Source organism: Corapipo altera, unplaced genomic scaffold (assembly GCF_003945725.1).
Source record: "Corapipo altera isolate COAL_440 unplaced genomic scaffold, ASM394572v1 0, whole genome shotgun sequence".
NCBI classification, from domain to species: Eukaryota; Metazoa; Chordata; class Aves; order Passeriformes; family Pipridae; genus Corapipo; species Corapipo altera.
The window spans coordinates 32048360-32064065 of NW_020884872.1; the positions used below are offsets into that span (position 1 = coordinate 32048360).

Genomic DNA, 15706 nt, shown 5'->3' on the forward strand with positions numbered 1-15706 from the left:
CAGAGACAACATTCTAAACTTCTTTAAAGTTTCATAATGGGTTGAGTTTATTTCTGTTTTGTCTAAAAAGATTCTAGATCCAAATCTACCCCATACGTGCTATGTAATAGAAGCTGAAGAGGTGAGGGGCCAAAACTCCAGTCAGGTAAAAAGTTCAACTGTTGATAAAAAAAAAGAAGCAGGTAAAATAATGAAATCAGACATACAATCCACCTGCACCACTTTTCAGAGCTCATTCATTTTTATACAAGGGACTCTTTATCCTGCACTACTTATATGCACCAATCTCTGCTTAAATATTCAAGAAACTTCCAGTGATGGAAATGGAGCTTTCAGACTTGTTTTGGTAGTTTAAACCGCTGGACCAAATGGAGCAACATACTGAAAGAAAGTAGATTTTTGATACTACTGAATCTTTCACTAAGATTTTTGCTGGTGTAGTTAAGTTTATTAAGGAAAGGATATTGTGGCATTCCTAACCATAAAAGCTATGACGGAAAACAAAGAAAACACAGGTCAAAGTCACACTGTACCTCTGGTTTGAAATATAACACATTGCAGTGCTGATTCCTGCTTGAAAAAATCACTAAAGGTACCCATAGTCATGCTCTTAGCTGTGGCTACTCCACTCAACCAGGGCTACTTGTGGCTTTTTTTTTAATTGACTACAGACACACCAGGAGACAACGTAAGCACCCACATTCAATCTTACTGCCTGTATTTTAGACAAAATTTTCAGGTTTACAATTAATATGTGCCTTTCTGCTTCCTATAGCCAGTGGGCTTTCCAGATATGGTGACTCTACAGAAACAGATAAAACCTGACTGAAGGCGCTTCTGGCAAAATTAAGAAACATCCAGTGTGTCATTTGTTTTCTACGGGCATCTTTCAGAGTTACAGGGAAGGTTACATAATACACTAGCCAATGTTTGTAATAACCTTGTACCAGGAAGAAAACATCAACAATACATAACAGCAGTGATGAAATCTTCATTGTGGAAGCACAGACCTGAGGCCGTAAAGCACTGTTCCATCCGGGTGAAGGCGAATCATTCTATTCTTCACAGTAACACCATGCACAAATGATTTCTTGTCGTTTAAGAAGTAAGTGTCAGGCACCCAAAGCTGATCTGCCACCCGGTTGTCAAGTGTGAGGTTGAGAGGTATCCCAGCATAAGCCAGCCTCTTATCTCTCCAGTACTGTTGAAAATACATCGTCAAAGTGTAATCCTGGTGAGGAAAAAAAAAAGAGAAGCACAACAGTCAACCATACTATGTGTAACTGGGAGAATAATTTTTTTTTTCCTGTTAATAGTTTATTTTGCTGTTGATTTGATTTAAATTTAATATTTTTAAATGCTTAATAAAAATTAAATATTTGTATCACTTAATCATCATGGCTAGGCTTCATGAACGAAGATTTGGGAAGGGTTCTACCCACATTTGCTACAAGCACGCTGGTGGCTAAAAAGGCTAATGCGAGATAGACAAGTCCAGTTGCAAAAGGCACAGCAGAAAGACTCCTTAGGTGGTATCAGCAAGACACAGTTCTTTCTGCGTTGTCTTTTCTCCTCGAGAGTGATCCTACGTCCTTCTTTCTCAAAAGAAGCAGCAGCGTTATAGATGGTGTGTCTCCAGACCTCCCGATTGGAGGCCAGATTAGACCAGTGATGATGATCATCATCGCTGATCATTATCACTTAATAAATAGTTCATATAATTCAAGTATCACTCTAGACTAAGGGACCATTTCAAATTCAGCTAGTATCAGTATCTTTTGTCCTGCTCCTCCTTTTTTCTCATGTAGTTCCTGTGACAACTACCCAAAATTATCATGTTTGTGGAATGATAAATGACATAATAGGTAAATACTGCCATCTTCCCCATTTTTAAAAATGATAGATAAATGCAAAAACCTTAGAAGTATTTTGAAGCAATGTAAATAGCTGTCTGAAAAATAACCTGTGAATATGTTGATTATACATGTGCCTTTGTGTGAGACTGCATCTTGCAGTTACATAAATATTTTCTCATCAACAGGCTACACTGGTACCTAGAAGAACAGTAAATTGTAGTAACATCCCACTAATGTGAATGCTTGGTTTTCATAATTTTGTCAGTTTTAAGGTTTATAGTGTCTGCTATGAACTGTGATCACTAATGTAAAAGCCTAAACATGGATACAGAAGCCAAAAACATCAATTTTAAATTTATTTATTCATTTCAGAATTTGCTAACTTGACTTCTTCATGTCATAATAACACTACACTGAAACACTCTGAAAGCTTAGATGATAGGCCTCATTCATTAGCTTCATGATATTATAAAACATTGAAAAAATAAATGTCTGGGAACATTTTAAAGTTATGTGCCAACAAAACTGAAAAAATAATCACATGAAAAAAATGACACCATAAGTACAGGCCATTAAAACTCTGATTTTCAAATTACAGAAGTGGTCTAAACAATAAAACCCTTCATGAAATTCTTCACAAAACCCTGAGAAATTTATGTGATCTCCAAACACATTTAAATATTTAGCAGCAGGTGTGCAAGCCACAGGATACCTACATTTGCATCTGGTTCTACAAATTGGTGACGCAAAACCCCTCAGGCTTGCTGCTTGTTTGGGAAAAGGATGCTCAAGCTTTCTAAGCACAGCTTTTGAGAACGGTCCATTCTTGTAATGGGTTTCATGTGGAGACAATCCAATTTCAGGCAGTGCTCCTGCCCTGCTTCCCTCAAGCCCTACAGCCTTTCCTTGAAATCACATGAAACTTTCACGCTCAGAGTCTTTGCATTTTTGATTCAGTGACTCATTCTCTTTAATGAGGGAGCTGCTACAGTTTAAAGAAATCAAATTTAATTGCTTAGAAAAATAAATCATTATAGATATCAAGGAAAAGCTGTTCCCATTTTAAGAAACTAATAGGAGACCTTCGAAAACAAAAGAGCCCCGTGATGGGAGAGAAGAGCCCACATGGAACTGCCTGGAAGGAATCTCATCCGTCAAACTTCAAATCTGACATGACTGCTCAGGAGAACCGTGCTCCATTTTTGTGCTCCACTTTCTTCAGTTGGACTAATGGTCCCTGCTCATCAGTGAATGAGGTGCATGCTACACTGGGTGCAGCTGCCTCACTCCCATTGCAAGTCAGGAAGACCACCTCTCTCCTCATGTTCAATGCAACCAGTTTTCTAATGCTAATGCATTAGAACAAATATCCTGTACCCGCTCTGTTTTCCCTTAAGTAAAGATTGTTTCTATTAACATTCAAAATTTGGTATGTGCCTGGCTTCTATAATGGTTTGCACATCAATGTCAAGAAATTTGGTATTATAAAAGCTGTGGACACATGAGCAGTACACGAAGAGCTCACCATAGATAAATGCACAGTATATGCACAAAATAATGCTAAAAAATGAAATAAAGAAAAGTGATGGCACAGCATAGCATTGAAAGAAATGAAATGGCTAGCACCAAAATATAAGAGGAATTAATTTGAAAAGAACAGAGCTTCAGGCTAGCTCTCTTTTTCCTTTGGCTTGAGACAAAATATATGTTAACATCTAATGAGTGGAGTAATTAATTAGCTAAGTAAAACATATGTAGCAATACAAGGACTAATAGTCTGTTACTTTATTTTTAAATAATAACATTTACTATGTCAGGGAACAACAGAGAAGGAAGTTTACAAATTACACACAGAACCAGCAACATTCATCAAACATCCGGAACTTCCAGTGTCTTGAATGAAAATCAAACTTCCAAAACACTTCCTCTAACAAAAGAATTTCACTAGTGCTTCCCCTATTAACCCTCACTTCTTATAGCATCTTAATTTTAAATTAAAATTTAAAAAAACCTTCTATGTGTCTATGTATATGACTATATTTGCATGTACTGAAAGCAATGATAACCCAAAAATTATATTTTCAAAAAAGAGTAACCCCACTGCGCACTTCAAACAACAGACAAGACAGAAATAGAGTACCCAAGAAAGCACTTGTGTTACCACACAGCTTGAAGGATCACTGTACTTTTGGGCTCTGTCAGCCTCACCTGCTCTGCAGCTGATGACAGAAATAATTAACACTGGTTACCATCACACTTTTTTCAATCGCCTCAAAGCAAACAGCAACAAAGTCATATTAGAACTGCACTGAAACTGCTTGGCTGTGCAAGGAACAGTAAATGATTAGGAAAGGCCAGTTCCTTAGGGTGGTTCTACCCAAATCACTACCTGCAGAAAGTAAGCTTATTAAAACCCATAAGGATGTCAGCTCTCATTCTCTGATTAACTAATTTTCAAGACTTTGTACCCATAAAGGAAGCTTTTCCCTATACTCAAGAAAAACGCAAAAATGGTTTGAGCGTGGAACGGAAAAAACTGCACTAGGTATTTGTCAGGTAAAATGAGAAGATGAACTTTTACCTCTCAGTAAGTAGTCTACGAAGTTTATTAAGTAGTCTATGAAGTTTATTAAGGCTCACCTCCCTCCAGGGGAGCTTACGATGATATAGAGGTCAAGAGCTAGTCTAAAGCTAGAAAAGATTAATCCCACTACAGCTACTGCATTAGGGTGTTGTCAAAGACAACACAGAGCTGCCAGCTTTAGGAAATTCTAACTACTGCATGGAGCAGTGGACAATTTTCTCAGCATCAAAGACCTCTATAAAACATATTTTATTCCCCCAAACAATACCAGGCAACATTCAATGCTTCCCCTCTCCAGCTGTTCACAGTAGTAAGATGCTTCAGGTCAAGCATGGTAAAAAATCACTCAAAGCCCTGACGGGTAACATACAAAGTGCTTCTGAAATACAGGAGAAATGTCCTCAAAATGGGAAAAGCCGAACTACACAGGCAACACGATCTTTCTTTTGTGCATTCAAAGACCTTGGAACATCCTACAAGGATAAAGGACAGTGACGAGAATCCTCGAATTTTTATCATGGCAACAATGCCACTAATAGAAGGAAAGGAACACAAAAAGGTGTGATGGTGGTTTTTTTCAACCTAGTTTTCCCTGGGGAAGGGAAGTGGAAAACTGAATAAAAAAACCTCAAATAGTAGATAATACTTTGGAAGACATTTAGATATGATGATAAACAGGCTGATATCACAACTGATATAATACATCATGTGTATTGTTTGTGATTTTAAAACATCTTAAGCAAGAATTATAGAGACTCACAAATACTGTATATGCTAATTATGTACAAAGAAATTTTTAAGCATTGCCTACATGGTATTTGTCTCTCCAGACACTCTCAGGGAGTGAACATACCATGTAGGAAGCACAACTAAGCCGCTCCTACAAAGCCACTTCAGACAGCTGATGTACAGTACCTAATGCACTGATTATAAGACTAATGCATGAGAAATACTAATATGTGGTAATACTAAAAGCAAACAATTTGTTTTCTATTACAGGGTTTGTTATCATTACCTTTTCTCTCCTGCACTCAATAATAGGGAAAGAAAAATTTTAAAATATAGTTTGCTCATCCAAATAAAATTAACATTATTATAGCAGCAACAATACTCTAAAATTGATTATCAGCTTAGAGTCTTACTTTATTATGTATTGAGGATGTTACAAGTTTTCCATTAGCTGAAGAAATGTGTTTTTTCAAAATTATTGCTAGGTAAATACTGCAATTAACAATTATGATGTAGTACTGTTAATATGACAGTTTAGCAAAAGAAGTTATTCATGCAAAATTAATAAATATGTTGAAAATTACTGGAAATTTCACTGTCTCAGAAGACAGCCTTGTGTCGACTTGAAATACAGATTCTCATTTTAAATTTGCATTTGGATGTAAATTCACATCCTTGTTTTCTTTACCAACAGATAAACGAGACTCTTACCATCAGCTTTTGGATTATTTAATTTTGATGAATTAATAAAGCAAATACTCATTCAGTGGATAAAATGATATATTGAAAATCCATACCTTAGACTCTAAAACCTCAAAGTCACTTCCCTCACCTTCCATATAATTTCAAAAATTAGATATGGCTGCTGTAGTATAAGGAACTATTTCTGCAGCACTGATGACTTATATTCTTCCCAATAAGCCCAAAGATAATTGCAAAGCCAAACTCATGAAACCTATGTTTTGACAAAATGTCTGTAAAATCTGTCCCCCTACCATACATGGAAAAGACCTGAGAAAGAGATTCATGCACACATTAATTCAGATAGCTAAATATGAATTTAATAAAGGTGTATTCAGAAAGGCTAACCTTAGGAAGTCAGAATTTACCAGCACTGCTATTCAGTTGTGTGAGATGTTCACATAAACATTTTTCTTTGCATTCAAAATTCTCTAATAGCTTCAGCAACTTTCATATTAAAGAAAAATTTTATTAAAGAAAAAAATTTAGAATCACAGAATCCTTAATGTTGGAAAAGACCTCTAAGATTATCGAGTCCAACCATTAACGTAAACACCACCACGTTCACCATCAAACCTTATCCCCAGGTGTCACATCCACATGCCTTTTGAACACTTCAGGGATGGTGATTCTACCCCTTCCCTGGACAGCTTGTTGAGTGCTTTAAACCTATATTTTTACATTATATTTTACTTGATGACATTTTGATTTGCCCAGTGTCCAAACTATACACATACATTTAATTGTCAGCAAATAATTAAACCATATATTTAATTGTCAGCAAATGGAGAAAATCACCAAAGTCTATTGCTCTACAAAGTCTTTTACAAGAAAACTGTCTGATCAGAACCTCTCTGGCTTTAGATGTGGTTCCTGAACAGCCTGAGTGAAGGAGACCTGAGCACGCACACAGAAGCACACACATCCACTCTAGTCCACCAAAGCATCTTCCTCTAACACTTCTTGGTCTACCTGCTGCTATAGTAAAGATTCATCTCACCTGTAAGATCCTGACTTAGGTTTCTCTCTGCCACCACACAAAATCCCTACAATACTGACAGGTTGAAAACACAGCACATGTTTTCCCAAGCATGCAGCTACAATACTCTTATGAAAATGCTAAGGCAGCTCAGTTACACTGATTTCAGTATGACCCTCCATACATATATGTTGTCTTGGTACCCTTTGTACCAAATTATCACTATTTTTTCCTCTTCTACTGAAACACAAATAGATGGCGTTATAAATAAATCTAAGGAAATAAGACTCATTTGATTCTACAGAACAGTTTTCCAACTGTGGAAAACAGTGTGTGGGTTTTACTTGCCCTCTCACACCCTTTGGCACAAGAGTTTCCATCTCTACTTAAACCACAGTGCCTTCTCCAAAAAGCCTGTTCCCCATCGAGCATCTCTGGGTGCTCCGAGGAGGGTTGCCATACCAACCAGTGCTTGGCGTTCTGCAGGCAAAGAGAGCACAGTTGACATAGCAACCAGTCAAAGCAGTTTCTTCCCAGCTTTTCGGAGACAAGTGGTGGTCACTGGAACAGAAGTGAAGCTTCTCGGCAGAAATGAAGGGAGCAAGCAGGTACTCTCAGCAGGCGCTGCCTCATGGCACTTACTCTTCAAAATCTGAGTATTGGCTTTTCCCTCTCTGTTCCTCTGCCTACCACAAACTGATAGGGGTGCCTTCCTGCTGTTGGGGCATTCTTTCATCTAAACATCAGAGGACATCAGCTAACAAGGAAGCAATTGCTTGGGCCAAGCTTTGGAAGGCAAATACAGAGAAAGAACAAGTTCCTGCAAATATTCCAGTTCAGGGACATAAGACGATAAGAAGACAGTCTGGGCTATTTAATCGCTGACAAATGGGGATGGGAGGAGAATATTTAAATATACCTTCTCTAATTCAGAGTATCACAGGTATTACAACATCATAGGCTTCTCAGTAGTCAGGAATTTCTATTCCCGGAAACTGATCAAAGGAAAAATAACATACACCTTTATGCTTCACAGGTGTAATACTCTCTGATCTGGAAAAAGAAAGTTAGCAAGAAGTATGGTCTTTCACTACAACCTTGAATATCTGCCTATAGATTGTGTGGTAAATTACAATCAAAATCCACTTGCTGATGGAACATAAAATTCAATATTTGATAGGTCCCTCCTAAAAAAGAGGAATACAAATGTCAAATGTATAGATGCTATACTTGAAAACTCTAAAAGAGATCAAGTCAGAAAAAAACACCATCAAATATGCTTAAGAAAAAGACTTACACAAAAGAAAAATAATGCTAGGTTCAGTGATGAATTTGCTTCATGAAGCACAAATTTATTTATTTTAGAGCTGACAGGGTCTTAAGAAAACAGCTACATTTGATTGTACTAATTGAAATCCTGCTAGCAACATACAGGGAAGAAAAAATCAACCTCTATCAGCCATCAGCTGGTTCCCACGATGGAGGCAGCTGACCTTAGAGAGATGGGAACTGACAACTAATGGATGTTGCCTCTTACACAGTAGCAGGATATACCACCAGTGAGCTGGAGAAATGAGCTAGTGTCCTAAAATCTTAAAGCTGTAGGATTTTTTTTTTCAACTTGGAGATATGAAAAGAGATTAAAAATTTGGGATCTACCAGGTGCCCATTTTAGAGAATGAAGGACTTCTCACACTTCTACTTTGCTCTTTCCATAAATATATAATCTTACATCTTTTCTTTGCGTATCTTGAATGATCAATAAAAATCTGGAAGAAAAAAACTCTCAGGAAGCCCTATAAACTGATATTATTTGTCATATTTGTTCACGTCTTCCTATTTCTTACACTATTGAATGCATCTGCGAGGTGTTCCAGGACAGCCTCCAAAGCTGGGCATACACATATTTGTTTTAAATACTGCGACCATAAATATACAGCCTATGTCCCTCTCACTTACTATGATTAAATATGGAAACCACTCAAAACAATTTTCAATAAATCTGTGTTTCAAACTGAAAAGTCTACAGTCTTTTTGTCACCATAGAATTCTGAAAAGACCTTTCTACAGGCACTCTGGAACTTGTAGATATTTTTGTAATCACTCTACAGTCCACAAATAAAACAAAACTATATTTTGGAACAGAATGTTGAGGGAAACATGCACTTGAATGAAAATGAAAATAGGTATCCGTTCACATCCACACTTTCAGGTTAAAAAAAGGAATATTTACTCCACCGTGGGAAGAACTTCTTAAATTTTCTCATCTCCAAACCTATTGATTTGCTGACTCTGTGAGCCAGCCAATCTCACTGGCACTGGAGCAGCAAGACTGACACCCAAAGTTCTACTTGTTGTCTGTGATTATCTGAAACACCCGATATTCTTATAGGAAAACTCATTCAAGACAAATACAAAGTACAAAATGCCCTTTGAGAAAGATACCAAGAACACACTGGCCATCAAATGCTGTAGATATGCATAACTTGAAACATAATCCGTGTATTTTTCAGTATCATGGCAGACAGCATTTGGGTGTGCCAGGCTTAGAGGGCATCCCCACACCTCATGGGCCCTGACGGATCCCGGGGCTCCCCCTACCCTGCTCAGAGACCCAGAACTTCACATCAGCCCCTGCCCCACTGATGCCACAGCAGGGCTGGTCTCCAGCTTCCCACAGCCCTGCCCTACCTGGCCTTGGGCCCCACCAAGCTGAGCCCACCCGTGGTCCCATGATTCATCCCCATCTCCAGGGAGGTGCACAATATCCAGGGCTGGGGCTGCCCTGGTGGCCCCCAGCTGCCCTGCTCTGGGTTAGGAGTGGGATGGGTCCTGGCTGCCTGGCTGCCCTCCGTGGGGATCCCCTACCACGGACACCCTGAAAGAGTGTTCACAGCAACTGCGGCTCTTTACATGTAAGAAGGCAGTTCATTTGTACCAGGATTTTATCTGTTTATTTTAGAGGAAGGAAATAAACAAGAAGAGATTTCTCTGCAGTGGCTGGGAGTTCCAAAGGTGATGTATGAACTGCCCTCTGCTGCCTCTTCCCTTCCCTCCAGACATGGCACTTAGGCTGCCAGCTTCCCTTACATCTTCCTTTCACTCCATCAGCAATGCTAAATCCAACTTTACATCTTGCAGTAACAAAACTGGGATGCACGCTAAGTCAAAAGGAAAACAATGCATTTTCTAAAAATCATTACTGTGGATAGGATAAACTCACCTTGTGACACAGTAATACTCATAAAACTCAGTAAAGTGCAAAATAAATAAATGGGCAAAAACCCCAAATCTGCATCCAAGAGGAAATATTACATGCATACGTGATATTCAACCCCCACACAAACTTCTTGCTGTAGAGAGACCGGAAGAAGTAGAAGAAAATATGTCTTTCTGATAGTGCCCTTTAAAAAAATCAGGCTGTGAGTGATTTTAAAGGGAGATGTCTTGCTGAAGGAGCACTTCTGCATGTGCTCTGAAAACCCTGCAAAAATCTGCTAATAGCTTTTGGAAGGGAATCAAAATGTGTAATTGTATAAAGAAAAAGGAGGAGGGTTTCAAAACTGCAGTGCTGCCTAACTCCTGAAATGGTAAACTGAACAGTGTCAACAAGCGTGCAAAACTGATGCTGTAGTGGATAATGTGTTGGTTACTTTCCCCTTCCTGTGAATCTCATGAAGTTCAGCAAGGCCAAGCGCATGACCTTACAACTGGGTCAGGGCAATCCCAAGCATAAAACTAGGCTGGAGGGAGAATGGATTTGAGCAGCCCTGAGGAGAAGGACTTGGGGATGTTGGTGGATGAGAAGCTGGGCATGACCCGGCAATATCCACTCACAGCAAAATTACTCATATACATCTGGGCTAGGTGGATACACCAACTTCAAAGACACTCCTCAAATTCAGAAGTAAAAACAGAGACAAGTTATTTAAAGAACTGGAGTTATCTTAACCACAGGTACAGCCTGTAATCACTGCTCAATTATTTACCTAATTCATCTACTATTGTGAAATATCTCAGAAGTAGAAAGTGCATTTAAGAGGCAAGAAGTTCCCTTTTCCCCACAAGGCCCTTGGGTGGACAAAATATGTGAGTAAATCAGCATGAGCAAGATACATTATATGCCGTTGCTTTCAGATAGACATTAGTACTCTGCAGGGCACCTCAGTTAGGCTAAATCAGATGGCCTCCTCAAAGACAAAATTATATCCTTGTTTGTCTATCTACCTCTGCTCTTGCTCTGGCAGTGCTTTTTCATGCTGGTTTCAGACAATGGAGCAGGAATGAACGGTTTAGACTCATCAGGAACCGGACAAACTTTGTACAAGGTCTGTACGGCAAAAATGAGGCTCAGCTAAAGCTGCTGTAAGTAAAGCACAGGGAAGTCACCAAAGAAGGAGACTGAATTAAAGGCTATAGGAAAGCTCACAGGTGCAGAAGAATATCTGGATTGGGGATGAATCACAGAGGGGTGAAATTAAAAAAAAGCTTTATAACCTTGAGAAAAAATGTAAGACAGAAGCACATAAAACTCATTTAGGACACAAACTCATCCTGTGCTCAAAAATAACATTTAAAGACAGCATAGAAAAGTAAACAACCAGATCAAATGTATGTATGCTACTATTAAAATGCTGCAAGTTCTTAAATTAGACAAAGGAACTAAGACATCTAGTTTTAAGTGAGAATATTGACCTAACAGGAGCATCAGAGACTTGATGGAAGGAAAGCAGCCAGTGGAAACCTGTAACACAAAACAAACTACACAGGCAAGAAAAAAAGGATGTAAGGTATGTTAAAGAAAGCTTTGCATCAGATAGATAACTGTTCTGAATGTTGAACATTATGGACTAAGACACCAGGCCTACATAAGTATTAGAAAACGCTGTCACTGCCTCATCAGGATGACAATGGTGTGAGTGAGAGAGATTTAAGAGATAGAAAGAAAACAAATTAGTAATCAGAATCTTCGATCACCCCCACACAGACTGGGTAAATGTCAGGTTGGGGTGTGATGCAGAGACTAAGTGACACCACAAATGACTGATTCATGAAGAAGCTTTCACTGAAAGTTGAAACAAGCCAAGACACCCTTGACTTGGTTCTGAGCAACGTGCAAGTCACGGGTCAAAATGCTGTGACAGAACAACTGCTCAAAAACCCTGATGGAATCAGGAAATTCTCTTCTAAAAATGAGAAAATTCTAAAACAATATGAAAACACTACTTCATTTCAAAAAATAAATTGTATAAAAATGAGGCTGACTGCTTCAAAGTTGGAGAAAAGATTGTTCATAATATGAACTTCTGAATATCAAAAATAACTATTGCGTAACAAACAAATAAACCCCAGAATGTTTAAAATTTTCAGTAACTAATTTTATTGAAACTAAAAATATGTACTTCAAAAATAAGAATTCACATTCAAAGGAGAATAAAATAGCTAATAAGATAAACATAGAAAAGCAAGACAAAACCACATAAGTAATAATTTCCTAAAGGCATAAAGACTTATTATACATCATCAAATGGTCTCAAAGAAAGCTTTGTAGAATAAGAACGTAGTTCCTGCCATGGATTAATACCAGATATAAAACAAGCAACAAACAGAGCAGTCAGTCTTCACAATAGTGGGAGAACAATTGCAGACCTGAACAGGGATTTGTGTGGTCATCATTCCCATAAATGTCATAAACAGAGGATACCCACTGAGGTACCTGTATTTGCTACATTTCTTTGAACAGTAAAAATGAAAAGTGTGAGTGTGAGGAGGTGCAGAAGGACAGCAGCATTCTGAATGCCTGAGTAATAAAACAGAAAAAAAATTCAACGCTGATGCAAAGTAATGCCTATGGGGAAGAAAAAGCCCTAAGTATGGACTAATTGGTAGGTTGTGAGCTAACCATGGCCGCTCAGGAAAAAAATGTTGTGATATTAACCAGATTTTTTATGAATAAATCAGTTCGGTATTCTGCAAAGTCAAAATAAGCAAACTGAACATTAAGACTATTTGGAAAAGAAATACAAAGGCCTGTTTGGATGGGGCCCCGAGTAACTTGATCTAATGAGTGGCACCCCTGCTCAAGGCAAGGAGGTTGGAACTAGACGATCTTTAAGGTCCCTTTCAACCCAAACTGTTCTATGATTCCTGCACTGTAGGAATCATTCCTGATTCATTGCACTGCATCATTCTTGTACTTGCATATTGAACACTGTGTACAGTTCTAGTCCCTGTCCCCAACAGGGCAGAGCATAACAAGGTACCAGGAACTGCAGCAATGTGAAATGCACAGAACACCTCCCACATAAAAAACAGACTAAACATGCAAAGACTTTTCTGCCTAGAAAAGAAGCAACGAAGAAATATATTGTAGATATCTGTAATAATGTTGTGGAGGAGGCCAACAGCTATTCACAGCTCCTCACTTGTAAGAAATAAAGGCCAGTAAAAGAAATTACCAAATGATTACCAGATGTTGGGCTCTACACAAATGAAATGGTACTCTATTTTCATCCATATGTATATAGATGCGCATGTTTAAACCAGGTGGTTCTCAACCAATGCTTGAAACCAAAAACATGCAGATGCCCTGGGAAGTCCCTGAGTCGTTTCATAGTTTGATGCTTGGAAAATATCAGAGAAACACTGCAACATAGTCTCATTCTACTTTTATACTATGCTAGAGCCTTCACCACTGCCCACAGCAGAAAACTAAGCATCAAGTAAGATGAATTTCTGGCCTAATTTCATAACACTGTTTTCATGTTTTTATCTTCTTCGAACATGCTATGAAGTCAATTAGGACTCTGCAGTGTTGTTCATGAACTGATGTGACTGTCCTGTGTTGTTAATAAGCATCGCTGTCGGGGTTGGCAACTTATCTTTCCCAGGGGAAAGGAAGTAGAAGTTGTGACCTGAAACACACAATTCATTTTTTATTCAATTGCATATGAAGACAATTTTGAACACGTTATTTTTGCAAATAGCACAAGTATGGCAATGTAGAATATTTCAGTGACAGTCAAAATTCAGAAATTACATTGAGTTACTTCAATGATTTTGAGTGATAGCTATGTTCAATTTAATTTGTCTAGCATCTGCTCCTGGCAAATGTAAGCAGATGTGTCTAATTATTACCTTTTGATACTGGTATATGTACAGCATGAATAAGATCATGAAGAAAGGAGATTTTTGTGATATAGAGGTAAAATGCCTTTGAAGGAAATGACATGGCAGTGAATCAGATACTAAAATATCTATTTTATAGTTGGGAAGTTAGCAAATAAACACAAGCAATATATTCCAAGTGAAAACATTGTTTGAAGATGATAGATATATTTAGCCTATGTAAAATTTAAATTAGTTTGAAGCTTGAAGTCAGAACTGTGTTCTTTCCAATTTATGCTCATAGAATCATAGCACATCCTAAGTTGAAAGCAACGCACTAGGATCATCAAACTCCAGCTCCCAATGAATTGATTGATAGGAGTAATATCCTTGACGTTTTTTTCCAACTGTGACACCATTCACATTTTATTTGAGGGTTTTTTTGCATGTTGAAAGATTTTAAATTGGTTAAAACCCCAGTTAAGATGGTGCATTTGCCCTTTTTAACACAACACAACAATTACATAGTTTTCTGGTCTATGTCAGGAGACAGAATTTTAACCATAAATCCCCCTGCAGAACAATTCTACACTCGGTTATGTCTGTCTCCTCAGATTGGGACCTCTTAACTCATAGCCCCTTATGCAGCATCTCCACCACCCTCATGTACATCTTTAGCCCTGAATTTGAGTCACTTGTTGACAGTACAGCTCTTGGACTTGCTGCTGTGTCCAGGGAAAAATTGCTACCACCCAGTTGGCTGCTGCCTTTGAAGCCTGCAGGCATGCACCGCTGTTTGTTGCTGTGCAAGGGAGTAGCTGCCAGCTTGATGTCTGTGTTTCTGACAGACCGCTGTCTGCCCAGTCCCTGGTGAGGCTGCTGCTCTCCATACAGCATGCTAGAGAGTGTCTGGAATCTTTGGGGTTATAAAATGTATGGTAGAAAGAGGATGCGATGGGTTTCTAGGGTGATATGATCAGGAAAAACTGAACTCTGACAACGGTTGCAAAAGCAACATAATCTCAAATCAAGGAGTCGTGCTATTCACACCAAATGCAAAAATGGTCATGTTATCCCTCTCATACACAGAGCACAGATCATGCCAGTAAAGACAGAAATATATATGACTTTAAAATATCTATTCAAACCACAGATAAATTCTTTTAGCAATTTAAATTTTAGGAATGTTCGTTTCACTATTAAATCATTTGGGTTTATCCACAATATGCAGACAAAATTACTCTGCTTATAACCAAGCATCAAACTTTCTGGATGGTACAAAACCTGTAAACAGTTCAGATTCTGCTAGATGAGAAAGATATATCTAAAACCACATTTCATGCCAATATAGATAAGTGGAGAATTATTCATCCATCTTAGTGTACTATAGTCAAATTTGATTCTGTTCCAATTTATGTAGATACTTTTTCTATTCTACAACTGAGTCCTTTTTGTGACTACTATAGTAAGTTTGTACCTTCTTCTAATTAGAATCGCAATTATCAGCTACTAGCAGAAACAGAATTACCTAATTGTTAATTATATAAAGCAGCAAAAAGTGGACATATTAACCAAAAAGTAGACCCTATCTCAAACTCAGAAATAAATGTATGTGTGATATAACCTAGTTTTACATTGTCTCTTCCATGTTTGTCCAGGTTCATCTCACAAAGAATTCATTCCTATATAGCCAGCTTTTCTCCATGGTCC

The 15706-nt window shown here is 38.1% G+C and overlaps 1 protein-coding gene across 7 annotated transcripts in view; it reads right to left on the reverse strand.

Annotated features, from left to right (window-relative positions):
* Positions 1-15706, reverse strand: part of GABRB3 (gamma-aminobutyric acid type A receptor beta3 subunit) — a 117484-nt gene that overhangs the window by 35400 nt on the left and 66378 nt on the right. For 2 of the 7 annotated variants that reach the window (XM_027642526.1, XM_027642578.1), the window contains one exon: positions 1011-1231. In XM_027642526.1, coding sequence (XP_027498327.1) covers positions 1011-1231 — 221 coding nt within the window. Of the gene's footprint in view, positions 1-1010; positions 1232-6910; positions 6965-7177; positions 7346-15706 lie in introns of those variants that run through there. The other 5 variants (XM_027642555.1, XM_027642567.1, XM_027642563.1 and 2 more) reach the window with 5 other exon arrangements.